At 58.2% G+C, this 23703-nt stretch overlaps 1 protein-coding gene across 7 annotated transcripts in view; it reads left to right on the forward strand.

The window, feature by feature from the left end:
- Positions 1-23703, forward strand: part of PLCG1 (phospholipase C gamma 1) — a 41104-nt gene extending 17401 nt beyond the window's left edge. The window contains exons 2-32 of one of the 7 annotated variants that reach the window (XM_057428916.1): positions 450-602; positions 1658-1751; positions 1905-1952; positions 5604-5688; positions 6439-6522; positions 6764-6786; positions 7861-7933; positions 8925-9026; positions 9437-9555; positions 10265-10350; positions 10635-10755; positions 11064-11232; positions 11650-11772; positions 12656-12757; positions 13454-13641; positions 13912-14112; positions 14539-14658; positions 14949-15129; positions 15425-15502; positions 15912-16015; positions 16253-16349; positions 16452-16524; positions 17235-17392; positions 17883-17979; positions 18386-18610; positions 19296-19444; positions 21217-21331; positions 21464-21625; positions 21892-21980; positions 22877-23064; positions 23409-23703. In XM_057428916.1, coding sequence (XP_057284899.1) covers positions 450-602; positions 1658-1751; positions 1905-1952; positions 5604-5688; positions 6439-6522; positions 6764-6786; positions 7861-7933; positions 8925-9026; positions 9437-9555; positions 10265-10350; positions 10635-10755; positions 11064-11232; positions 11650-11772; positions 12656-12757; positions 13454-13641; positions 13912-14112; positions 14539-14658; positions 14949-15129; positions 15425-15502; positions 15912-16015; positions 16253-16349; positions 16452-16524; positions 17235-17392; positions 17883-17979; positions 18386-18610; positions 19296-19444; positions 21217-21331; positions 21464-21625; positions 21892-21980; positions 22877-23064; positions 23409-23454 — 3653 coding nt within the window. In that variant the 3' untranslated portion in view covers positions 23455-23703. The remainder of the gene's footprint in view (positions 1-449; positions 603-1657; positions 1752-1904; positions 1953-5603; positions 5689-6438; positions 6523-6763; positions 6787-7860; positions 7934-8924; positions 9027-9436; positions 9556-10264; positions 10351-10634; positions 10756-11063; positions 11233-11649; positions 11773-12655; positions 12758-13453; positions 13642-13911; positions 14113-14538; positions 14659-14948; positions 15130-15424; positions 15503-15911; positions 16016-16252; positions 16350-16451; positions 16525-17234; positions 17393-17882; positions 17980-18385; positions 18611-19295; positions 19445-21216; positions 21332-21463; positions 21626-21891; positions 21981-22876; positions 23065-23408) is intronic. The other 6 variants (XM_057428918.1, XM_057428919.1, XM_057428920.1 and 3 more) reach the window with 6 other exon arrangements.

Here is a 23703-nt window from a genome sequence, read left to right on the forward strand (position 1 = left end):
TGAAGGGCAAAAAATGTGCAGTTTGCAGATGTGCATTGGGTGGAGGAAGAGGAAAACGTGAGGTGTGAAGCTAAAGGGCAAAAGCTCACAGTATGGAGTCATGGGATCATAGAAGGTTGGAAAAGACCTTTAAGATCACCAAGTCCAACCGTTCCCCAGCACTGCCTTCATGCGGTGAGTCCCTCTATAAGGCACCAGCCCCAGCACCACTGTCCCCAGCCACCTGGGAGCTCTGCCTGGGCCGGGCAGCTGCCCCATCCCTGCTTCCAGCACAGACAGGAAACACACCAGGGCCTGGTACCCAGCACCATAGCATCCACTGTCATGTAAGGGGTGGTCATCCAGCTCTTCAGATGGCCAAAGCCACTTTGTCCGTGCTCTTCCTCGTCTGCCCTCACGGGAATTTCAAGCCATTTGCTGAACTCCTTTTTGTTCTCCCTTTCTCTTAGTGGATATTCGTGAAATCAAAGAGATCCGTCCAGGAAGGAACTCGCGTGACTTTGACCGGTACCAGGAGGATCCGTGTGTCCGACCAGACCACTCTCACTGCTTTGTTGTCCTCTATGGCGCAGAGTTCCGGCTGAAGACCCTCAGCTTGCAAGGTAAAGCACTTGTGGCCTGGGGCTGTGCAGGGAAGGGGTGGGCAGGCACCTCAGCACTACAGCACCCAGCCTTGGATGCATCCTTCCACGAGTGCAGGAGCGTATCCCTGGGCTGGTGCTGTCTTCACCAGCTGAGGAGGTGTCTTTGGAGGCAGGTGACACCGGCTCTCTGAAGGGTACACCCCTCAGTTTAATCAGTTAATTTGGCAGGTAAACCCAGGAGTCGGGTGAACTGAAGCTCCTCATTCAAAGGTGTGCTTGAGACGGAGTGTTCTGTCTCAGCTGGGCGTGTTGGTGTCCGTCAGCCCCACGCAGGAAGTGTTAAAATCTCACCTCTGCTTTGAGCAGCCAAACAACGCTGGGGACTCACGAAGCCTCGATACCTGCGAGGTGTTGGTCCCAGCTCTCCTCAGTGCCCCGTCTGTTGACTTAACCTGGACTTGGGGCACCAGCCTTGTGTTTTGCTCCTGAAAGGGGGGAGTTTTGTGCCCTTGAGGCTCCTCCTGTTCAGACAGGACAGGCTGGGGGTGGTTCAGCTGACAGACAACCCCTTTCTCTGCTATGAGCACACAGCCTTGTGTACAGGCAGACCAACACTGATGGAGGCAGTGATGCCGACTCCTTAACATCCATGGCCCATGGCAAATCTGCCTTGTGGCTGGTGCTGCGGGGCAGGGGGACAGGGGCATCACTTCTGCCCTCAAAGGGAAGGAGCTGCTGACAGGGAGGTTACGGAGGAGCTGGCGCATTCCCAAGCTGTAGCTGGCTTGTCACCAGGCCTGGGGACAAAGAAAACCCCCAGCTCAGGGGATCTGCAGGGAAGAGAGAGCCTGATGTGCAGGGGATGGGGTCCAGCAGCCATAGGCATCACAGGGGAGCAGAGCAGGAACTCGGGAGAGGAGTCAGCCAGAGCATCTGTGTGGGAGGGAGCTGTTGTCAGAAGGGGATGAAGGAAGGAATAGGGGACATAAGATGCTGGGGATAGTCCCAAGAGGTTTGGTTGGTGATCGGCTTCTATGTCCCTTCTTCCCAATTCTCCTGTGCACTTCCCACAGCCACTTCCGAGGATGAGGTCAATATGTGGATCAAGGGGCTGAACTGGCTGGTGGCTGACACGCTAAGGGCTGCCACCCCTCTGCAGATTGAAAGGTGAGGAACTTGTCCTCATCCTCCACGTTCTCTGGTGGTGAGGAGGGCTCTGGGAGTGGGTTGAGTGGCATTGAAAGCTTCCAGAGACAGCAGTGAAGCAGAGGAGGCGGAGGAGCCGGGGCTCAGTGTGTGTGTCTGTGCCTTTCCCTTCAGGTGGCTCCGGAAGCAGTTCTACTCGCTGGATCGCAACCGAGAGGACAGGTAAGAGGAGAGAGAACACCCTCTGCAGAGGGTTTGAGCTGGAAGGGTTCCTCTTTGCCATGAGACCCCAGCCTTTGCTTTGGAACACTGTGAAACACCTCACCCCCAGCTGGCATCACCCAAGGGGGCAGACACTGAGGAGCCAACCGGCAGCTCTGGCCACCCTGTCAGGGCTCAGCTGGGTTCTGTTTGTTACTCTCCACCCCATTTGTTTTGTTCTTCTTCTCTGAGGTCCATGAGACCATGGGTCCATCCCCCTGCTTGGCTTCTAGGCTGATGGGCTGCAGCAGGGCCGCTACTTGTGGGGTTTTCTTAGTGATGCCCTAAGTGTAAAATGTCATGCTTGAACCATCATGGAAGTAAGGGAAGGGAATTGGGTCAAGATCCATCATGAGGAGTTAAGAGAAGGGACAAGGTGTCCTTGCTCATTGTAGAGGGTTGGACTAGATGAGCTTTGAAGGTCCCTTTCAACCCAAGCTGTTCTATTATTGTGTTTTCCCTGTCAAGGAGTTAAGTTCCACCACGCTGTTCGCTGCTGCTGCATTGGCTGCTTTTCCCAGCTGCATTCCCCCTCCATCCTCCTCATCCTGAGGTGCTGTTATTTGCCTCCATCCATCCCTGGGACATGCTTTTCCCCTGCAATGTTAAGTGAGCCCCTTGACCTCTCAGATTGATTTCCATGTTAATGCGATCTCCTGGGGCAAGGGGATTCCTCCAGTCCTGCTCCGAGGGGTGGTGCTGGACACATGGCTCACACATCACTGGGCAGCCTGTGCTGGTGTTTTACCACCTTCATTATAAAGAGTTCCTTCCTCACATCAGCCTGAATCTCCCTCTTTTAGTTTAAACCCATCACCCCCCATCCTATGGCAACAGGCCCTGCGGAAAAGTCTCTCCCCATCTCTCTTGCAGGCCCCTTTTAAGTAGTGAAAGGCCACATAAGTCTCCCCTTAAGGAGCCTTCTCTTCTCCAGGCTGAACAACCCCAGCTCTCTCAGCCTTTCCTCATAGGAGAGCTGCTCCATCCCTCTGATCATCGAGGCTGGTTCAGCAGAGCTGAAAGCCAGCCTGCTGCATCTCTCTTGTTTTAATTACTAGCATCTCTTTGCATCCAGAATTAAGGCAACAAAACACAATACACTGCTACCTGTCCACCAAGGGGAGGAGCTTCAATGCAAACCGTTTCATTAGAAGAGCTGCTGCTCCAGCCCAGGCAGCAAAGGGAGCAGGACAGAGGGGGAATGCAGGTCAAGGCAGCGGCTGCCCGTTTTACAGCCATCCCTGTGCTGTCTGCAGAGCATGGCAGCAGTTAGGGGTATGTACATCTCCTGGGTGGAATCTCTGCAGCATTAACTTTGGTGTCACTGGGCTCTGCTGCTGCCTCTCAGCCTGGAAATGGGGTTGAAAAGAGACGAGTGAGTCGTGGTTCTTTTAGGACACTGCTTCTTTCCCAAACCGCCCGTGGTCCTTCCCAGGACGGGCAGGATTTGGGAGCTGCAGGGATCATTCCTGGTGCTGGAGCCCTTTCCTCCCGGCTGGGTGCCTCCCGCACGCCAGCAGATGTAGGCTGTTTTCACTGGCTGCTGGGCCTTTGGGTGTTTGTTTTTCCAAGGGACGTGAGGTGGAAAGAGCAGGATAACAGGATGCTGGGGTTTTCCTCACTGGTGCGGAGGAGCCTGTTCACCTCTGGCTAGGAGAGCTGCCCGTGCTGGGAGCAGCGTTACGGCACCGCAGGCTGTTTCCATCCCTATGTGAGGGCTGGGTCAGTCCTTTGGCCTGTTTGTCATGAAACCCTCAAAAACTTCCGTAGGAAAAACGAGCTTATTCATTTGTTTTTCACTTTTTAGTCTCAAAATACCACCAAGCTGTTTATCCAAGGTCTGCAGCGCTTGCACGTCATTAATATCACCCCATCAATAAAATCCTTCCATCCGCCATCCTCCTGTGGGGGCAGAGAGGGAAATGCTGGTCACAGCTTGTACAGGGTTTGCTCTCACCCCTCCTGGTGCCACCACACCGTGATGAGCAGTGCCTCAGTCCACCCCCTTCCTGGGTCCAGCCCAGCATCCCCTGAGCTGGGCACTGTCTTCGGTGCATCTGGAGCTCCTTTTCCAGGAGCTTTATTGCAGTGTCAGCCTCTCACCAAGGGGACATTGCTGTGGGTGGCCCTGGGGACAGTGGGTCCCATCAGGGGTCCCACCCGAGCTGTCACTCCTTGACACCCATCAGTGGTGGCATCTCTCACTGCGCTCCTGGTTCACTCCCCCCAGCACCGCCCCACTGTCCTCTCCTGTCACCCAGGACCCCATAGGTGGGACACTCATCCTGGGTTGCTCATGGCTGTGGGTACCGGGTGTGCTGTGGAAGGGAAGGGGCAGGACCCTCACCCAGGACACTGCCTGCACGGTGCTGGCCGTGCCACAGCACGGGAGCAGGGCCAGGTCCGGCTCTGGCCGTGCTGCGTCCCGGGGCCCCGCGCTCAGAGCCCACAAACAAGGGCTCTCTGTGTGCTGCCGGCTGCGGGGCCCTGGTCGCTGCAGCGCCTGACACCAGCCTGCTCCTTGGGGGTCCCTCCTCCTTTGTGTCCTTTGAGATCATCCTCTTGCCAGGGAAGAGTGGAAGAGATGCGGTTCATGCTGCGCCTCCGCATCGCTGCCGATGACTGCGTGTGCCTGGGCTAAACCCCTACCCAGCACATCCTCCCCTTCCCGGCCATATTTGTGTTTGGGTTTCCAGGGTTAGACTTGCCCAGTGCTTGGGATGAGGGAGCATCCTGCACGTTTCTGAGCCCCCACATGCTCCGTGGGAGCAAAGGCAGCATCTGTGTTTGCTGGGGCAGGCTCCAAGGACTTGCTTTTAGGGCAGGAGCTGACGGAAGATGGTGGCACACAGACCTCTCGCTTCTTGGGTCCTGCAGATGGGAGACATTCCTGTTTTCCTTCGCTGCAGGGCCGTTGCCCAGAGGGGAACAAGGAACAGGGCTCCTTGCTGCCCATCTCTGCCTGCTGGAGCTCAGGATCCTGCTTGGGGTTGGTCAGGGGGCCCTTCCTGGTCTGGGAACTGGCACGTTTGGTGTGAAGGGCCCTGGGGAAGACATTGGTGTGTGAGACAGTCACTGGGGGAGCACGGCTGGGGCACGATGGGGCATCGCTGTGGCTGTGAGTAGACTCTCTTGCTGATAGAATTAGCTGGGTCCAAACCACCTCAAAGCCTGCTCTATGTCCGCCTCCTCCTGCAGGCCAGGGAGTGGGGTTGGAACAGGTTTGGTGACCCAGCATCCATGCTGGGGCACAGCCAGTTCAAGAATGCCCCTCCCCGGCCATTTCTGTAAAGCAGGGGGCACTGTGTGCCCGTGGTGGCATCAGCTTGAGTGGGCTGAGGGTGCTGGGACTTGCCCTGTAGGAGCTTGCAGGGGCTGTGTTTGCAGTTCCCTTGGCATGCAAGCACCTCTCTGCTCCCCACATGCAGCATGGATGTTCATTGGGGTGGAAAATGTTCTCCTGCTCTGCCTTCGGTCCCAGCCCCGGCATCCTTCTGGATCATGCATCCGTCCTTGTGTGTCACAGCTGATGTCCCTTTGGGTGTCCCAGTCCCAGGGTGAGATGCCTCTGTCCCAGCCCTCCTGAATGTGTTTTGCCTCTTTCCCCTGCAGGATCTCCGCCAAGGACCTGAAGAACATGCTGTCTCAGGTCAACTACCGGGTGCCCAACATGAGGTTCCTGCGGGAGAGACTCATGGTAAGTGTGTGACATCTCTGCTCTCCTTGCTGGCATGGAGGACCATGTTCCCTGTTCACTGCAGCCCGTGTCCTGCCTTTGAGCAGAGCCCGGTGGTGGTTGGGTCCCATGGAGTGTTTGAACATCAGAGGCTCTTCCTGGGAGGGGTCTGAAGAGGTGCCAGGTCCTGCTGGGTGCTGCACCCCGGTCCCATGGTGGCCAGCACCTTCCCTTCACCCCATCCCGCACGCTCCCGGCCCCAGCCAAGGGCTTTGTGCTGGTGGGGTCAAGTGTAGGAGGATGGGCAGCGGGGCTGGTGGCTGCCTCCTGCATCCTGGGTCCTGCAGCCCCACTGCATCACCGCAGAGCCAAGAGTGAAGGCTCAGCTCCTGGTGACCGTGTCCACCAGCACTGAACTCGAGGCCAAAGGAGAGCACACGCTTCAGGTCCTGTGGTTTCCAGGTGCTCTCTGCAAGCATGAGTTTAAATGATCCTTTAGTAGCTGTTCAAGTAAGCAGCAACGCTTCTGTCAGCACTGATACCTTCATGTGGGCTGGGGAGCAGGGGGAATCGTGTGACTCCATTTAGGATGTGCCTGTGTCCTGGGCACTGTGGGTCCCACCGAGATGTGCAGAGGTAGGAGGCAAAGTCTGGCCAGGTTTTGGCCTTTTCCTCCTCCTTCTTCCCCCAGGGATCCTGGTGGGAGGAGACACTCCTGAGGCCACGCAGAGCTGCCCGTGGCCCTGTCAAACCTCTGGTTTCCTGCTGCAGGACGTGGAGCAGAGGAGCGGGGATATCACGTACGGGCAGTTCGCGCAGCTCTACCGCAGCCTCATGTTCAGCGCCCAGAAAATGGTAAGAGCTGGATTCTGCAGGGCTGGGAAGGGGAGGGACAGACCATGGCTGTCACTGCCCTGGGCCAGGGAGGGCAGGGAGTAAAGAAGTCCTTGCTCTAGGCTGTTAGCAGGGGGATGAGCAGCAGCTGTAAGGAAAGGTTAGATGCTGCTCTGCTGTCCCCATTGCCTTCCACATCAGTTTGTGCTTTCAATACATTGGATTGAGGGCAAACCTAATGCTTCTGCTTCTTCTTCTGCAGATGGATGTCCCGTTCCTGGACAGGTGGGTGAATCTCTGTGTTTGCTGGGGAAGGGGCTGTTTTCTGCTCCATGACATGCTCCGGTGCCTGCAGCAGCATGCTGGGGATGAGGCATGCTGTGTCCCTCTTCCTATCGCTCTGTTTGTGACTTTGCACCCTGAAGAAGCATCTCTGCTGCAGGCGCTCCAGCTCGGGGCAGGGGGGGCTCTCCTCCTCCAGACTGGGACCCAGCCCAGCTCAGCCTCCTCCAAACCAGTCCCTTGCTTTATGTGGAGCACCCAGACCTTGAGCCACCTCCCAGAGGCTGCCGATGACAGCAGGGGCTGCGCAGGCTGCAGCGGTGCTCCCCTCCAGGCAGCGTCTGTGGTGCCTGCTCTGCCCTTCCCTGTGTGCACCTTGGCTGGTGTCTGGATTAAAGGGCTTGAATCTGGACACGGGAGCTGAAGGGGGAGACCTGTGACCTTGTCCACAGATTTCCCCATGCTTTTTCCCCTATAGCTATAGGAAAGAGCTGGCAGGAACCTCAGCAGACCAGCACTGACAGTTCATTTCTGATTTCTTTGGTGTCAGTCCCCAGCATTGCCCTTGGCTGTCCATTGCGGCTTGGTACGTTCATGGACAAGTCCTTTGAGATCATTAGCTATAATCAGTTCCCACCTTAGTTCCTTGCCTTGCCTCCTTGAGTCCATGTCCTCTGGATCCCTGTAGGTCTGTCCTGTCACAATCACCTCTTCACTGCCCTGCACCCATTTAGTTATTGTCACCCTTGTACAAGTCGGTTCCTCTGATGATTTTTGCTGCCTGTCACTAGAGCTCCACGTTGCCATCCCCTTGGCACTGTGAATCCTGGGCTGCTCCTGGCGCAGTCCCTGGCGCTGGGATGTGGATGTATACTCTCACCTGCTGTGTGTTTGCTGCCGTGCCCTCCCTGTCGCTCTCTGCTCGTCCCCTCTGCCCCTGCAGCACGGCTTGCTCGGAGCACATCTCGTTCGCACACACCATGGTGGTCGCTTGCACGCTCACAGGGCGCTGGGAGCAGTCGGTTGTGATGTGCTGCCTGAGTGACCAAAGCTTCTCCTTCTCTTTCTGCTTGCCAGGGCTGGAGAAAGGTCTGAGCACTTCAGGGTGTCACTGCTGGAGCTGCAGAAGTTCCTGCTGGAGTACCAGAGGGTGAGCGCAGCACTGGCCCAGGGGAGGGATGATGGGATGGGCAGTGGCAGGGACCTGAGGGCAGCCCTGCAGTGGGGCTGAGGTGATGGTTGTGGGTGCTCTGCCTGGCACAGCCACGGCCTGAGCACATCCTCCCTTAAGTACACTTTAGGCAGAAGCTCTTCCCTGTGAGGGTGCTGAGGCGCTGGCACAGGGTGCCCAGAGAAGCTGTGGCTGCCCCATCCCTGGCAGTGTTCAAGGCCAGGTTGGACACAGGGGCTTGGAGCAAGCTGCTCTAGTGGAAGGGGTCCCTGCCTGTGGCAGCGGTTGGAACTGGATGAGCTTTAAGGTCCCTTCAGCCCAAACCAGGCTGGGATTCTGTGATTCCTAGAGCAGGAGGTGGTGCAGGGAGGGCACTCTTGAGGGTAAACCTCAGCCAGGAACCCTGGTCAGCGAAGGGACGAAGAGCAGAAGGTCTGAGAGGAGTGGAGGGAGGAACTGGTCAAGGCAGTGTACCCAGTCCCAATGGCCTCAGCTGGTTACTGAAGGTGTGGAGCAGTCAAAGCATCATGGTCCATCCTCTCTGCTCCGGAGGTCTCAGCAGCTCCTGAGGAGCAGCCCATGGATCTGCCCCTTCCATTTAGAAGCGATCTGAGGTCTTTCAGCACAGCAAGAACCAGCAAAGAGACACAGCATGGTGATGGCCTAATGAAAGACACTGGAGGGGAGAAGCCAAAGGAAGCTGGGTTGGCTTTTGCTGCTGAGCGAGGAGGGGTGGCAGATGTATGTGGAGGAGCTGTTGGAGAGGAAAATGCATGTACTGAGAAAGTGAAGAGCACTTGGGAACAGGGCAGATCCTGCAGTTGTGTGCGAGCCGCTGTTTGTGCTGACAGTGCAGTTCATGGCAGAGCTGGTCTTGCATTAAAAGCTGCCTCCTTCGTGGTTAAAGATGCGGGTTGGATGAGCCACACATGGGTTTGAGCAATGCTTTCTTTCTCTTGGGGTTTTGCAGGAGCTCTGGGCTGCAGACACCCTTCAGGTACAGGAATTCATGTTCAACTTTCTGAGAGACCCTCTGAGGGAGATTGATGAGCCTTATTTCTCCCTGGATGAAGTAAGACATCTTGAACACTGGCATGTATGGAGCGGGGTGGAGTATGTGTGACATCCCCAGTGTGCTGGGTGACAGCTCTGCTGTCTGTCTCTTCACATGTCAGGGTGATGCTTGAAGGATCACAGCTCCTGTAAGCTGTGTTGCTGTGAGGTGAACGTGGTGGGTCACCCTGTTGCACAAGAGCTGGTTGGCCAAGCAATGGCTTGTGGGCTCTTTTCATGTGCTGGGGGTGTGCAGCTGGGAGTGCTCACCAGGCATTCATTTGCAGGAGGAAAGGGGCTGCACTTGGTTTGATGCCCCTTAGGGTACTTGGGTAGCTGCTGGGTAGCTGCTGGCAGGGAGGGTTGGATGTGTGTGCAGGTAAACGGCTCCTCCACATCATTAACATGCTTCTGTTTCTTCCTGAGCAGTTTCTCACCTTCCTGTTTTCCAAAGAGAACAGCATCTGGAACTCGCAGCTGGACATGGTGTGTCTGGAGAACATGAACAACCCCCTCTCCCATTACTGGATCTCCTCCTCACACAACACGTAAGGACCAGGGGATGCTCCCTCCACGTGTCTGCTCCCAGCCTCCCCTTCCCCAGGGTGGGATTCCCCTCGTCTTGCCCAATCCCAGTGGTGGGTCCAAACCAGGGTCAGTACAGCAGAGACCTTCCTCTTGGTGCCCCGGTCCTCCCTTTATCATTTAACCGTCTGTGTTTTGCGCATTGTCCGCAGCTCATGTCTTCACAGACTGTGCATTCAGGTCAGTGAATGGCTGTCACTCTGGCCATTCCTTACCATTAACAACGTCATCACCTTCCAGAGGCTCTTAGGACAGATGTGACAAAATCCTGGCAGGCTGAAACTGGCCATTTTCCTTCCCTGCTGCTAGAAGCACCTTGCAGGAACTGCTTTACTGCAGATGAGCTCTGGCTCTACTCCCCATTCATGGAATGCAGTGACAACACCGCAGCCCGAATTTAAAGGCGCAGAGGGCAGGCAGAGAGCTGCTGTGTGCCTGCAGGAGCTGGCCTGACCCTGCTCTCTGGCTGCTGCAGGGGCATTTTTTGTGTCACTGATGCTGATACCGCTCTTTGAGTCTCATCTCCAGAGCTGGCACCCGGGACCTCAGCATGGTGCTTGCAGCCCTCTGCAGCCGGGGCAGAACCGAACCTCCCCTGGGGTGGCTCTGCCCAGCAGGCACCCCTGCCCCTGTGAGTGCGTGGCTCTGCTCACGTGTTCTCTCCCGTGGAAGGTACCTGACCGGGGACCAGTTCTCGAGCGAGTCCTCGCTGGAGGCGTACGCGCGCTGCCTGCGCATGGGCTGCCGCTGCATTGAACGTGAGTGCTGGAGCTGTGCTTTGTGCCCAGCGGTGGCCGGTGGGGGTCAGGGGAGGCTCGGGTTGCTGGTCCATATGCCGCTGCCTCCCTGATGTGCTGGAGGGGCTGAGGGTGTTGGCTTGGTGGGACTGGTGGTAGGTGCCTGAGCTTTTGGTTCCCCAGGAAGATCTGGACGTTCGCCTCACTGCTTTGTTACCTTCCAATGCGGATCCCAGCAGTGCTTGTTTCAGTCCATCTCATCCTGCCTGTATTCCAACCAAGATGCTTCCATGGGTCTCTTGCAGTGGATTGCTGGGACGGTCCCGATGGCATGCCAGTCATTTACCATGGGCACACCTTAACCACCAAGATCAAGTTCTCTGATGTCCTGGTCACCATCAAGGAGCATGCCTTTGTCACCTCCGAGTGAGTACAGCAGGACCTGGCCTGCAGCTAGCAGAGCTGCCAAGAAGGCAAGGAGTGGGTAGAGCCAAGGCTGGAGCAAAGCAGCTTTGGGTAAACCCCAGTAGTGTCAGTCCTTCTCCACCATGTGCATCGCCGGCAGTGGGGGGGACACTGTGCTGTAGGGTGGTTACACTGAGTGTTCAAGGCAGCACAGATCACTGCGGATGCAAAGTGCTCCTTGAGGGCACAGAGGCTGTGACCTGTGACCATCAGGTGATGGTTCCACCTGGACACCGTGCTGGTCCTGACAGCTCTTTTCCTTCTCCCAGTTTCCCAGTCATTCTGTCCATTGAGGACCACTGCAGCATTGCTCAGCAGCGGAACATGGCTCAGAATTTCAAGAAGGTCTTTGGGGACATGCTCTTGACCAAACCTGTGGATATCTCTGCTGATGGCCTTCCCTCTCCAAACCAGCTCAGGAGGAAGATCCTCATCAAGGTGAACTCCCATCCCCAGCTAGTGGAGACAATGGGGGCAAAATGGTGCCGGTGTGGAAAAAAAGGCAGCTCCTAACCTCTGGAAGGGGTTTGCTGAAAGGGGAGACGTGATGCTCAACCCAATGGGAGACAAAAAGCTCTCATGCTTCAGAGGAGCTGCTATGGAATAAGCTCAGCAGCTGGGTGCTGCCCTTCTGGAGAGCTTGGGGGATGCTGGTATTCCTGCTGCAGGAATCACCTCTGGGGAGAAGGGTGGGACTTCAGTGCCCTTTGATGATCTCTGTGGCATGGGTGCCACCCTGGTCCTTTCAGTCTAGGGGAACCCACTGCAGCAGACCTGGCTGTTCACTAGGCAGCCCATGCTGCTTTCTGGGTGCCTGCTTCCCTCAAGGTACCTGACCCACCTCTTGTCTCACAGCACAAGAAGCTGGCAGAGGGCAGCGCTTACGAGGAGCTACCCACGTCCGTGATGTACTCCGAGAACGACATCAGCAACTCCATCAAGAACGGGATCCTCTACCTGGAGGACCCCATCAACCACGTACGTGTCTCCGTGCCCTGAACCCCGCGCTGTGGGCCCCATAGGTGCCATGGTAGCTCCGCAGGGCGCTGCGTGGTGCTGATAGGAAAGATTGTGGTGCACAGGAGCTAAGAGGCGCTGCTCTGTCCTGTTCCTCAGGGTCCCTGAGGGCTGGGGGTTTCTGTGCTGGCTCTCTCCTGTGCTCTCCCCTAGGCACCTCTTGGCCCTTGCTAGAGGCAGAAGCTGAGCTAGAGGGAGCTCTGGGCTGAGGCACTGCAGCTGCGCTGTGTAAAGCCTCTTTATCTGTTGCTGCAGTCAGCTCTAGCCGTGGCATTTCCTGCCTCCTACCGAGTGCCCGCGGAGCTCCCACACCTCGGCAAGCATTCTGCTCTGTAAAGCACCAACCCTCCCCTCTGCTGTGCGCATCTGCTTCCACACAGCCCGCTCCCTCAGCGGCTTTGCTTCGCTGGGGATCGGTCAGGCAAAGTCATGTGTGAATGAAACACAGCTTTGGAGAACAGGGAAGTGAAGCACATAGCCATCTCCTGTAGCCTCACTGGGGATAGCCCCGTGCTGACCCTGGCAGAGTGCTTTCTTTTTGCATTGATTTGCTTTCCATTTGGTCATCCCCTTTTGCTACATGCCGGGGTGTTGGCAGTGTGAGCTGCAGTCACTTTGGATGTAAGAGCTACCACATCCTTTGGATTTGGGCAATGTCTTAGGAGCTCCTGTGACTCCACTGAAATCAGTGTTGCTGATTCACTGCCGTCGGTGACTCCTCTGCAAACCCCATCACCCGTCACTGGTCGTGCTGACCTGGAAGAGCTGGTCCCATGGATGGGTGGTGGGGGCCAGCTTGCTGCTGCCTCGGGGGTCTCTTTGCCCAGAGTTTGTTTCCTTGCAGGAGTGGAACCCGCATTACTTTGTCCTGACCAGCAGCAAGATCTATTACTCTGGGGAGACAACCAGTGACCAAGGAAATGAGGATGAAGAAGAGCAAAAGGAGGTGAGGGATGCCTTGTGTGACAGTCAGTCATTCACATAGAGAAGGGACCCCACTTGCAGCACTGTGTGCAGTTCTGGTGTCCTCAAGATAAGGACATGGAGCTGTTGGAGCAGGTCCAGAGGAGACTACAGGAATGAGAAAGCTGGCACTGTTCAGCCTGGAGAAGAGAAGCTGTGTGGAGACCTCAGAGCAGCTTCCACTGTCTGAAGCGGGGCTATAGGGATGCTGGGGATGGACTCTTCATCAGGGACTGTGGTGATAGGACAAGGGGTGATGGGTTCAAACTGAAACAGGAAGTTTAGGTTAGATCTAGGGCAGAAGCTCTTCCCTGTGAGGGTGCTGAGGCGCTGGCACAGGGTGCCCAGAGAAGCTGTGGCTGCCCCATCCCTGGCAGTGTTCAAGGCCAGGTTGGACACAGGGGCTTGGAGCAAGCTGCTCTAGTGGAAGGGGTCCCTGCCCGTGGCAGGGTTGGAGCTGGATGAGCTTTGAGGTCCCTTCAGCCCAAACCAGTCTGAGTCTGTGATTCCATGACTTGCGTGTCCAAGGGGCTGAGCACTGCCAGCTGCCTGCAGGGGGAGATAGATCCTGGGGTGGGAAGGGTGGGAGCTGCTGCAGGGAAGCTCCCTGCTCCTGGTGGGAAGACCCCTGCGCGCTGTGGCACCGGAGCCTGCCCTCAGGGCGCTGGGTTCCCTGCAGGTGAGCAACAGCACGGAGCTTCACTCCACCGAGAAGTGGTTCCACGGGAAGCTGGGAGCGGGCCGGGACGGGCGGCACATCGCGGAGCGGCTTCTGACCGAGTACTGCATCGAGACTGGCGCCCCCGACGGCTCCTTCCTCGTCAGGGAGAGCGAGACCTTCGTTGGAGACTACACCCTGTCCTTCTGGTGAGGCTGCAGCGCTGCTCCCTGCGCTGCGGGCCTGGGTTCATCCCGTCCCTGTGCAGCGGTGTGCTCCCAGTGCTCCAGTGCACATCCCTCCCCTTTTTCTGTGCCCCAGCATCCCGCCAGCTCATCGTCCATGCAGAAGGGCCAAGTCCTTTGGGACCCTTCCATGTCAGCTCTCTGGTGGGGCAGGAATGCTGTGTCCGGGCTGGGGCTGTGCCTGAGGCTGGTGCAGGATCCCCACAGAGGACCCCGGTTCTCCCTCTCGCGCAGGCGCAACGGGAAGGTGCAGCACTGCCGCATCCACTCGCGGCAGGATGCCGGCAGCCCCAAGTTCTTCCTGACGGACAACCTAGTGTTCGACAGCCTCTACGACCTCATCACCCACTACCAGGAGGTGCCTCTGAGGTGCAACGAGTTTGAGATGAGGCTGACGGAGCCGGTGCCACAGACCAATGCCCATGAGAGCAAAGAGTGAGTGTGGGTCTGGGGTGGGTCGTGTCCACTGAGCAGCCAGGACCTTTTGGGACACCCTCCCACATCAGCCATTCCTTCCTTGCTGGGGCTCTATGGTCCCCACTTGCTCCCTGTGGAGCTCTTTATGTCACAGCAGCCATGCTGGCCAGCTCTGCTGTTCGTGTTGCTGATTGATTGTGGTGGAAGCTCAGTGCAAAGCAAGGGGTACTGGGCTTGGCTGGGATGCCCTCACCCATGCATCACCAAAGGTCTCTGAAAGAAGAGGGCCCTGTCCAGTGTCATGTACATGATGATCTCCCTGTCCTCCTTTTGAGGATTCAAGCAGATTTCTAGGGGCTGGAGGGGAAGCCCTGTGGCACGCAGAGGTGTGGGGTGAGCTGGAGGTGTGGGGACCCGTGCACAGTGACGTGTCTCTCCTGAAAGGTGGTACCACGCCAACCTCACGCGGGCCCAAGCTGAGCACATGCTGATGCGGGTGCCGCGGGATGGAGCCTTCCTGGTGCGCAAGAGGAGCGAGCCCAGCTCCTACGCCATCTCCTTCAGGTGTGTCCGTGGTGGTGGGTGCAGATCCTGGGTTCCTGGTGTGGCTGTGGGAGCTGGAGCTGGGATGCTGCAGTGTGTGAGACAGCAGGAGAGTGGCTGTGATCCTGGCATGAACCTTCCCAGAGCTCTTCTCACTCCTGTTGGCCCTGGATAAGACCCACAGCCCCTTGAGAGCCTTCAGGACCTTGCTGAGGGATGGCTGTGCTCCTTTTGCTCGCGTGGCTTTACCTTGGCAGAGACCTTCTCCTGCCAGGTGCCAAGTTCCTCCTCTCTGCCTTTGCTCCTGCCAGGGCGGAGGGGAAGATCAAGCACTGCCGGGTGCAGCAGGAGGGCCAGACCGTGCTGCTCGGCAACTCCGAGTTTGAGAGCCTGGTGGACTTGATCAGCTACTACGAGAAGCACCCGCTGTACCGCAAGATGAAGCTGAGGTACCCCATCAACGAGGAGACACTGGAGAAGATCGGGACAGCGGTGAGTGTGGGCGGCTGTTGGAAGGATGCTGGACAGGTCTGTTCCGAGCTGGTGCCCTGAAGCAGTGCTGTATGAGCCATCTCTGTGCTTCACAGTCTGCACCTCTCGGGCTGGAAGCACTTTGGGGCTTCAGTGAGGTTTATTGCTGTTCCTTTGACCCAGTACCCAAGTGTGGGCTTCTGCTTGCTGTGTGCAGCATCACCTTTGGTCTGTGCCCTCCCTGGGGTGTTCTCCCTGCCTGCCCTGAGGTGGGGACCTGTTCTCCTGCTGTAACTGCTGCCCTTTGCTCCCGCAGGAGCCGGATTATGGAGCCCTTTACGAGGGACGCCACCCCGGGTTCTACGTGGAAGCCAACCCCATGCCCACCTTCAAGGTATGTTCTCAACTGCCTGCCATGGCACAGCCTGCAGGGCCGCAGGGTTTAGCTCTGTTGCCCAAGAGCTGTATTTTTTGCACACTCATTTCTATACCACGAAGGAGAGACATGTTCTAGATTGAGGCTGCAGGTTCCCGGGCTGGGCTGCTTCTTGTCCTGAACCCTCCAAACTAAACCCATCAGTGGCTCCAGCTCAAAGGAAAGTGCCAATGTGGAGCCATGCCAGACCTGTGACCTCTGGTTTGGCATAAATGGGGGCCTTGATTTATTCTGCAAGGTCATTAGGGCCTGGCAGCAGGGCTGGGCACTGCCTGCACACAGCGTGCCTCATGGTCCCCCCAGCAAGCACATCCTTGTCCATGTATCCACCCGCTGCCCGGCCTCATGGGAACCCTCCTCATTGCAGTGTGCAGTCAAAGCCCTGTTCGACTACAAGGCGCAGCGGGAGGATGAACTCACCTTCACCAAAAATGCCATCATCCAGAATGTGGAGAAGCAGGAAGGAGGCTGGTGAGTGTGTCCTGAGCCTCCCTTGTCCCTCGGGACACGTGCAAACCTTGGTGCCATGCAGAGGTGTGTCCCCTCCAGGGGTGGCTCCATCTGGGGGTTGCTGACAAGCTGCACAGCCCCAGAGCCTCACAAACCCTAAAAGCAGATGATGGAGGAGCTGCCTGTCCCCTGTCACCCCAGTCGGGATGCTCTGGGACCCCATGCGGGTGCTGAGGCTGCCCCATCCCTCTCTTCCAGGTGGAGAGGAGATTATGGTGGCAAGAAGCAGCTGTGGTTCCCCTCCAACTACGTGGAGGAAATCACTGGTCCCAGCAGCCTGGAGCCAGAGCGGGAGGTGAGCTCGTGCGGAGCGGAGCAGGGAGGGATGGCGGGAGGAGCAGTGTGCGCACATCCCAGCACCTTGCCCAGCACCATCCTGCCTCTGCTTCCTTCCCAGCAGCAGCTGGATGAGAACAGCCCCCTGGGAGACCTGCTGGGGGGTGTCCTGGATGTGCCCTCCTGCCAGATCGGTGAGTGCCAGCAAGGGTCATGGTCCTGTCCTGTGATGGATGCAGGGCTTCAGTCTCCAACTGCCTCCGGGCACCCCTGTGCCTGCTGGAAGTGCACAGTCTATGGTGTATGCTGGTCAGGCAGAGACTCCTCCACTGCTGTTCCTGGCACAGGAGCTGCTTTGGGCTTTGGGGCTCAGGCACTTCCTTGCAGCCCCAGTACAGCTGAGGAGCATCTGGGTCCTGCCAAGGAGCCTTGAAAACCTGTGGGGCAGCTGCCCCACAGCAAGGGAGCTCAGACCAATGTTGTGGGCTCCTCCTTTCCCATAAGGGTTGGTCCTCCCTCACATACGTGTGGTCCATCTCCCTGCCAGGGGCTCGGGATGCTGGGTCTGGTCTGCAGCTCTTGCCTGCCCCTTGCCTCCCCTGAGCCCTTTTGGTCTGGGTGGCTGTTCTCACCGGAGCACTTCAGGGCACAGAGTGAAGCTGATGTAGGTATGGGAGAAAGAGGGCATTACAAAGGCTTCTCAGCCCCCTCAGGGAACACTCTGCATCCTCACCTATCCTGGGCTTCATCTGCTGCCTCCAACAACCAGAAATGGAAGCTTCTCTTAGCTGAGAAGTCCTGGGGCAGCCACGAGAGCCCCTCGTGCTCTCCCTTCCTCCCTCTGTGCTGTGAAGGACATGGCTCAGCATCTGCGGTGACGTTGCCCTCTGCTCCCTGCCCACAGCCATCCGCCCCGAGGGGAAGAACAGCCGCCTCTTCGTCTTCTCCATCAGCATGGCCTCGGTGTCGCGCGTGTCCCTGGACGTGGCGGCCGATACACACGAGGACCTGCTGGACTGGGTGAAGAAGATCCGGGAGGCAGCGCAGACAGCTGATGCACGGGTGAGCGAGAGCCCTGCCCAGGGGACATCTCCTTCCCAACCCTGGGCTTCCCACGAGGAGCAGGGGAGGGTTGGTGCGATGGCAGCACGTGATGATGGACAGAGCAGTTACAAAGGCGATAAAGCCAGAACAACCTTAGACGATGGAGCAAGGGGTGGAGGCCACACGTGGTGGGTTGAGAGGTTCAGGCTGGACATCTCTGGAAGATCGGTCCATTGGGAGGGTGTTGGAGCCTTGGGAGGTTGGGATCTCCATCCGTGGAGGGTGGCAAGGCTCTGCTGCCCTGCATTGGTACCGCTGCCAGTCCTGCTTCAGGGGGAAGGTGGGACCCATCAGGGTGCTTTTGTGGTGTACCCCCAGCAGACCCACTCATGGTTCCCAGAGCATGGGCAGGAGCAGCCAGTGCTGCCATTGACTGAATTGGTGAGCTGAGTTACCCAATGCCACTGCTCCCCCTGGCCCTGACACCTCCCTCTCCCTCTCTTGGCAGCTCTCCGAAGGGAAGATGATGGAGAGGAGGAAGAAGATTGCCCTGGAGCTTTCAGAGCTGGTGGTCTATTGCCGGCCTGTGCCCTTTGATGAAGAGAGTGAGCATCTGCTGGCCTGGTGGCCACTGCAGGCAGGCAGTGAGGCATTACAGACCCACAGTGTGGTGTCAGGAGCAAGCCGGAGCCAGTTTACACTGAAGCTCTAGAAATGTACTTCTCCAGAGGGTGGAAGTTCCCATCCCCATCCCTGTGTTGCTGGGATGCTGGGATCTGTCACCATCCAGAGCAGCTGCTGAGGCTGAGGCTGGAGAGCATCGTGCCCCATCACCAGGGGTGGCTTTGATGCCTCAGCCATCGCATTGGGCACCGGGTCAGAGCGGGGTCTGTACAGCCCGATGGTGCTGAGCCACAGGGGGAGAGGACGGTGTTAGGGAGGGGCCTGGGATGGTTGAAGTGTTTGGAAAGGGAACGTGCTCCTGGCCGACCCTGCGCTGTCTTCTTGCAGAGATTGGCACAGAGAGGGCCTGTTACCGGGATATGTCCTCCTTCCCCGAGACCAAGGCAGAGAAGTACGTCAACAGGATCAAGGGCAAGAAGTTCCTGCAGTACAACCGCCTGCAGCTCTCCCGCATCTACCCCAAGGGCCAGCGCCTCGACTCCTCCAACTACGACCCGCTGCCCATGTGGATCTGCGGCAGCCAGCTCGTGGCCCTCAACTTCCAGACCCCAGGTGAGGGCAGCGGGATGGGGAGCTGCCTGCACCCTGCCCTCGTCCTGCCCAGACCGGGGCCCAGGAGGGGCTCTGCAGGAGCCAAGCTCAGTGGTCACGTCCATGGTTGCCGCAGGGCAGACGTGCTCCAGAGGGCTGGGTTGACCAGGAGCCGTGCTGAGCCAGGGGGTTGTCGTGCCACAAGGACAGGATGAAGTGGAGAGGGAGCAGGGAGTCCCCTGAGGTCCCTGGTGACAGGCAGGGTCCAGCGCGGCCCCAGCTTCCACTCCTGCTCATGCTGCCCTGTCCAGCCTTCCCCTGGCCCTTGCCAGCCCCTGCTGGGAGCTCACCAGCCCACCAGAGAGCTATGTGCCTCTTATCCTGCTGGCTTTGCCATTCCAGTGGGGAATTCAAGCATCTTGCAGGGTGGTTTGGCAAACACAAGAGCCTGCACACGGAAAGCTGAAAGGAGAGGGAGGGAAAAGAGGTGACCCATGGAGCAGTGGGCAGTTGGGCAGGTTGTGCAGGCCCCCCTTGGGCCCAGCATGTGCCCAGTCTGCAGTGAGACTTTGGTGCACCAGGCACTGCCAGGGGATGGGCTGTGACCCCTTCAAAGGGCTTGTGCAAAGCACCAATCCTCCTGGTGATGTGGCTGGTGACACGAGCATGGGGTCTCCTCCCTCCATCTCCTGCCTGTGCATTCCAGACAAGCCCATGCAGATGAACCAGGCCTTGTTCATGTCCAGTGGCCAGTGTGGGTACGTCTTGCAGCCGACCAACATGCGGGATGACATCTTCGACCCCTTCGACAAGAGCACGCTGCGGGGCGTCGAGCCGCTCTCCATCTCCATTGAGGTCAGTTCCTCCTCCCGGCGTGGATCCAGGGGTTGTGCCAAGCTGGGGGTGATCTGACGGTGTTCCTGGCTCCTGGCCTCTGCAGCTGCTCCTCACCCAGCCCCTGAGCCCCACTGCGGGGGGGATCCATGGGTGCTGCTCCCGGGTGCCGGGAGAGGACCAGCAGGAGCATCCCCCAGTGTTCCCATGGGACCTCTCCCGCCAGGGCCTGGGGCCGCCAGGTGGCATCCACGAGCTGTGGAGGTGACATCCCAGTCCCCTTCACTTGGAGTGTGACAGCTCCCATCGGGATAACAGAGCATGGCGGCTCCCATCGGGATAACGCAGAGCTGCGCCGTGGTCCCTCCTTGTCGCGTGGTTGCTCCGGGCTCCGTGTTCCCATATCCCTTTGGTCATGGTCTCTCTTGGGAAGATGCTCATGATCACAGCGTGCTTCTCAGCCCGTTTCTGTGTTGCTGGTGTTGATAAGAGGAGGGGCTGCTGCTGGGGGTACCGGAGGATGGGCTGGAGGTGCTTGTTGCATCTTTTCCTTCCCGGATGGTGGGATTGGGACTGGCCTGTCCCTGTGTCAGCTCACAGCACAGCCGAGGCTCTGCAGGGTAGGGGACCGCTCACCAGCAGAGCTCCTGGAGGGATGGGGAGGCTGCAGCTGCACCATGGCTCTCATGTTTGGACCAGTGGCTGTCCCTGTACCAGTGCAGGCATCCCCAGTGGTCCCAGAGCCGAGCTCTGGGTCACCAGTCTCTTTTGCAAGTCCTGTCAGCTCAGGCAGCTCCTGGGGAGGAGGCACATCCTGCTTTTAGCTGCTCACCCGTTTCTGACCACACACAAAGTGCAGCTCCTCTGAAGCCACCTCTGTTCCAGAGTGATCCCACCTAAGAGAGCCACAGCCCTTCCCAATGGGGACGCCCCTTTGTGTCCCATCTGCACCACTGACCCTCTACCCGCTGTCTCCCTAAAAATCCCTGGCACCATTTCCCTGCACCGTCTGCTTTCCAAACTTCTTCCGCATCTCGGGATGCAGCCGCAACCACCCGGCGCCGAGTCAGCGCGACGCAGCCCATCACTGTCTCCTTTAAGAGAAGGGCTCAGCCTTTGTCCCCTGGCAAAAGTGTCCCCACCGCAGCCAGCTCAGGGATGGAGGAGCCGCCTCGAGCTCAGCGTGACTCACAGCACATGATCCAGCGTTGGCAGCACGTCCTTCCCCTGCTACAGCAGCGTGCCGGCAGCACGCCGGGCTGACAGATGGCCTCTGCAAGAGCGAGCTGGGATTCGTGTCCCTGCAAGGAAGCAGGTTGTCATTTGAGTGGAGCACAGGCTGTGCTATGAACAGGAGGCAGAGCAGCAGCGGAACAGCTCCTTTTTGTCCTCAGGCCAAGGCAGGAGGGACAAGTTTCAGCAAGGAAGGGGATGTCCAGCATGGCTCTGCAGGCTGGGATGGGATGGGGTGGGATGCTGCGGTCCCAGGTCTGGCTCTGCAGGCACCAGACAGGAACCTGGAACACTTCACTTGCCTCTTGACGGCTTATAGATCGAAGTGGTGCTCAGTGGCACCAAAGCAGCCTCCAGGGTGACACCGTAGCATTTCCAGGGGTGGGAGTTGTTTTTCCCCAAGGCAGGCTGGGCTTGGCTGGGCTGGCTTGCAGCATCTCTTCTCTCTCCCATTTGCAGAGCCAGGGTGATTTAGTTGGAAGGAAACTGGTGTGGGATGCAAACACATAGTTTTCCCTTTGCTCCCATCCCTTACCAAGTGTCTTCTGGTCTGTGCCCAGGTTCTGGGGGCCCGGCACCTTCCCAAAAACGGGAGGGGAATCGTTTGTCCCTTTGTGGAGGTGGAGGTGTCTGGGGCCGAGTACGACAATGCCAAGCAGAAAACGGAGATCGTGGGTGAGTGAAGGGCTGGGAGAGTGACCCACTGCCCCTCCTGACTGGTGCGGGCATGTCGCTTGGTGCCAGCGCTGGTGGCACAGGGACGTGGGGCTGGGCTGGGCTCCCACTGACTCTGGTGTCCTGTGGTAGCGGACAATGGCCTGAACCCACTCTGGACCCCGAAGCAGTTCCACTTCCAGGTCAGCAACCCCGACTTTGCCTTCCTGCGCTTCGTGGTGTATGAGGAGGACATGTTCAGCGATGAGAACTTCCTGGCTCAGGCCACCTTCCTGGTGAAAGGCTTGAAGACAGGTACAGCCCTCGGCGAGGTGGGGAGGGCTGGCCTGGTGGCCCCATGCTGTTTGCAGCCTTAGCCAGGGAGATGCTGAGTGCTGTGGGAGGATGCTGTCAGGCTCAGTCCTTCCCATCCCCATGGCAGCTCAGAGCCCCAAGGAAGGCAGAAGCCATTTGTTAATGGCCACTGGGGCTGCCTGCCACTTGAGGGGAGGTGGGTGGGAGAAGGGGTGCTGGGGACAGATGTGTCCCTGCCAGTGATGCTGGGGCTGTGTCTGCTGTAGGCTTCCGAGCGGTACCCCTGAAGAACAACTACAGCGAGAACCTGGAGCTGGCGTCCCTGCTTGTTAAGATAGACATCTTCCCTAGCAAGGTAAGGCTGGGGCATGCTGGCCCATTCCAAAGGGAACTGTAGGAGCTTATGTTCTGTTGGGGATCTTCAAGTATTAGCTGAAAGCGAAATGACAGCTTGCACCTCTGACCGTTCCTGCGTGGGTGCCATGCACTTTGTGCAGCAGCCTGGAGCTCAGCCATCTTCCTGGTGCCTCTCTTGGTGCGAAATGCTTTGGACTGAGCCCTGGATTTCCAGTCCTTTGGTACAGCTTACCCACTTTAGCAAACCGCAGCTCAAGGAAGGGCTTGATTGACCTCCTCAGTGCAAGGGACCACTTGATTAGAAGAAAAAGGGCAGGTTGGATGGGGCTTGGAGCAGCCTGCTCTAGTGGAAGGTGTCCTGCCCATGGCAGGGGTTGTAACTGGATGAGCTTTAAGATCTCTTCCAACACAAACCATTCCATAACTCCCTGATTCTATGCAGGAGAAGGTGATGGTGCTGCAGGGCTCAGCAGGGCTGTCGGATGCAGCACTGAGCTGCCAGGGCTGCTCTGGAGCGATGCACAGAGCGCTGGTGGGATGGCAAGCTCTGGACTTGCCCCCTGCAGCGAGTTGGGGTGTTTCAGGCAGGGTCCTGCCTGGGCTGCGATTGACTTACCTGGAGAGCCCTTCAGCAGAAGGGAAGGGGCAGATGTGCTCGTTCCCAGTCCCTGCTGTGCTCCGGGGAGGTTACAGCTCAGGACCATGAGCGCGGCTGGCCCGGGGCTGTCTGTGTTGGCATAGTCACAGCTCCTTCAGAGCGGGATGTTTTTCATTGCTGGCTGTTAAAGCCATTGCAACCCCCGAGACCCCATGAGCCCAGCACTGTCCTCATGAGCAGACACACACTTTGAGCTCTCAGGCCCTTTACTCCTGCCGTTGTTTTCCCGATCCAAGCAGGAGAACGGTGAGATAAACCTCTTCAGTGGGGCAGCCCTGCGGGACCGCACCGTGGATGCTGCCACTCAGCTGCTGCTGGGCAGAGGCAGAGAGGGCTCCTTCGAGGCACGGTACCAGCAGCCCTTTGAGGAGTTCCGCATGTCGCCGGAGCAGCTGGCTGACCACTTCGAGAGCCGGGAGCGCAGGTAGGGCAGTGCCCACCATGACATATCCCACCCCAGCATGGTCTCCGTGGTGGAGGCGGAGAAAGGCAGCCTCCTCCCAGTAACCCAGAGCGGAGCTGCAGCCTTTTTGCTGCATGGAAACCCTACATTCCGGCATGGAAGTTGTGCCGGTCCTTTGGGGAGCTGCTGCTTTGGGGTCTGTGGGCATAGGGTGGGACTAGGAGCTGCCACCCCCCAGCCGGTGGCACTTTGCACCAGCATGGGGATGTGCTGAGCCATCCGTAGGGCACAGCTTTGGCCACTGGAACATTGCCCTGGATCGTGCCATGGGCAGCCTGAGCCGTGTCCCCTCTCTGTGACCCCAGCAGGGCGCTGCGGAGGACCCGGATCAACGGGGACAACCGGCTGTAGCCCATCGCGGCGGTGGGAGCACCTCCAGTGCCGGTGGATCTCCCGGCACACTGTGAACTGGTTTCTATGGAAACGGCACTGCTATGGCCTCCTTTCAGGCAGCTTCTCCGGTTTCTCCGCTGAAGTGTTCGAGTGGAGAACTAAAAAAAACATATATTGGGAAAAAAACCCACACCAACCCCGAATCCCTCCCGTCACCACCAAGCCCTTAACAAAGCACACGGGTGCGCACTGCCTGCCAGCTGCTGA

This window comes from Pezoporus wallicus, unplaced genomic scaffold (assembly GCF_028554395.1).
Source record: "Pezoporus wallicus isolate ANWC-B61680 ecotype Strahan unplaced genomic scaffold, APGP_CSIRO_Pwel_v1 contig_8088, whole genome shotgun sequence".
NCBI classification, from domain to species: Eukaryota; Metazoa; Chordata; class Aves; order Psittaciformes; family Psittacidae; genus Pezoporus; species Pezoporus wallicus.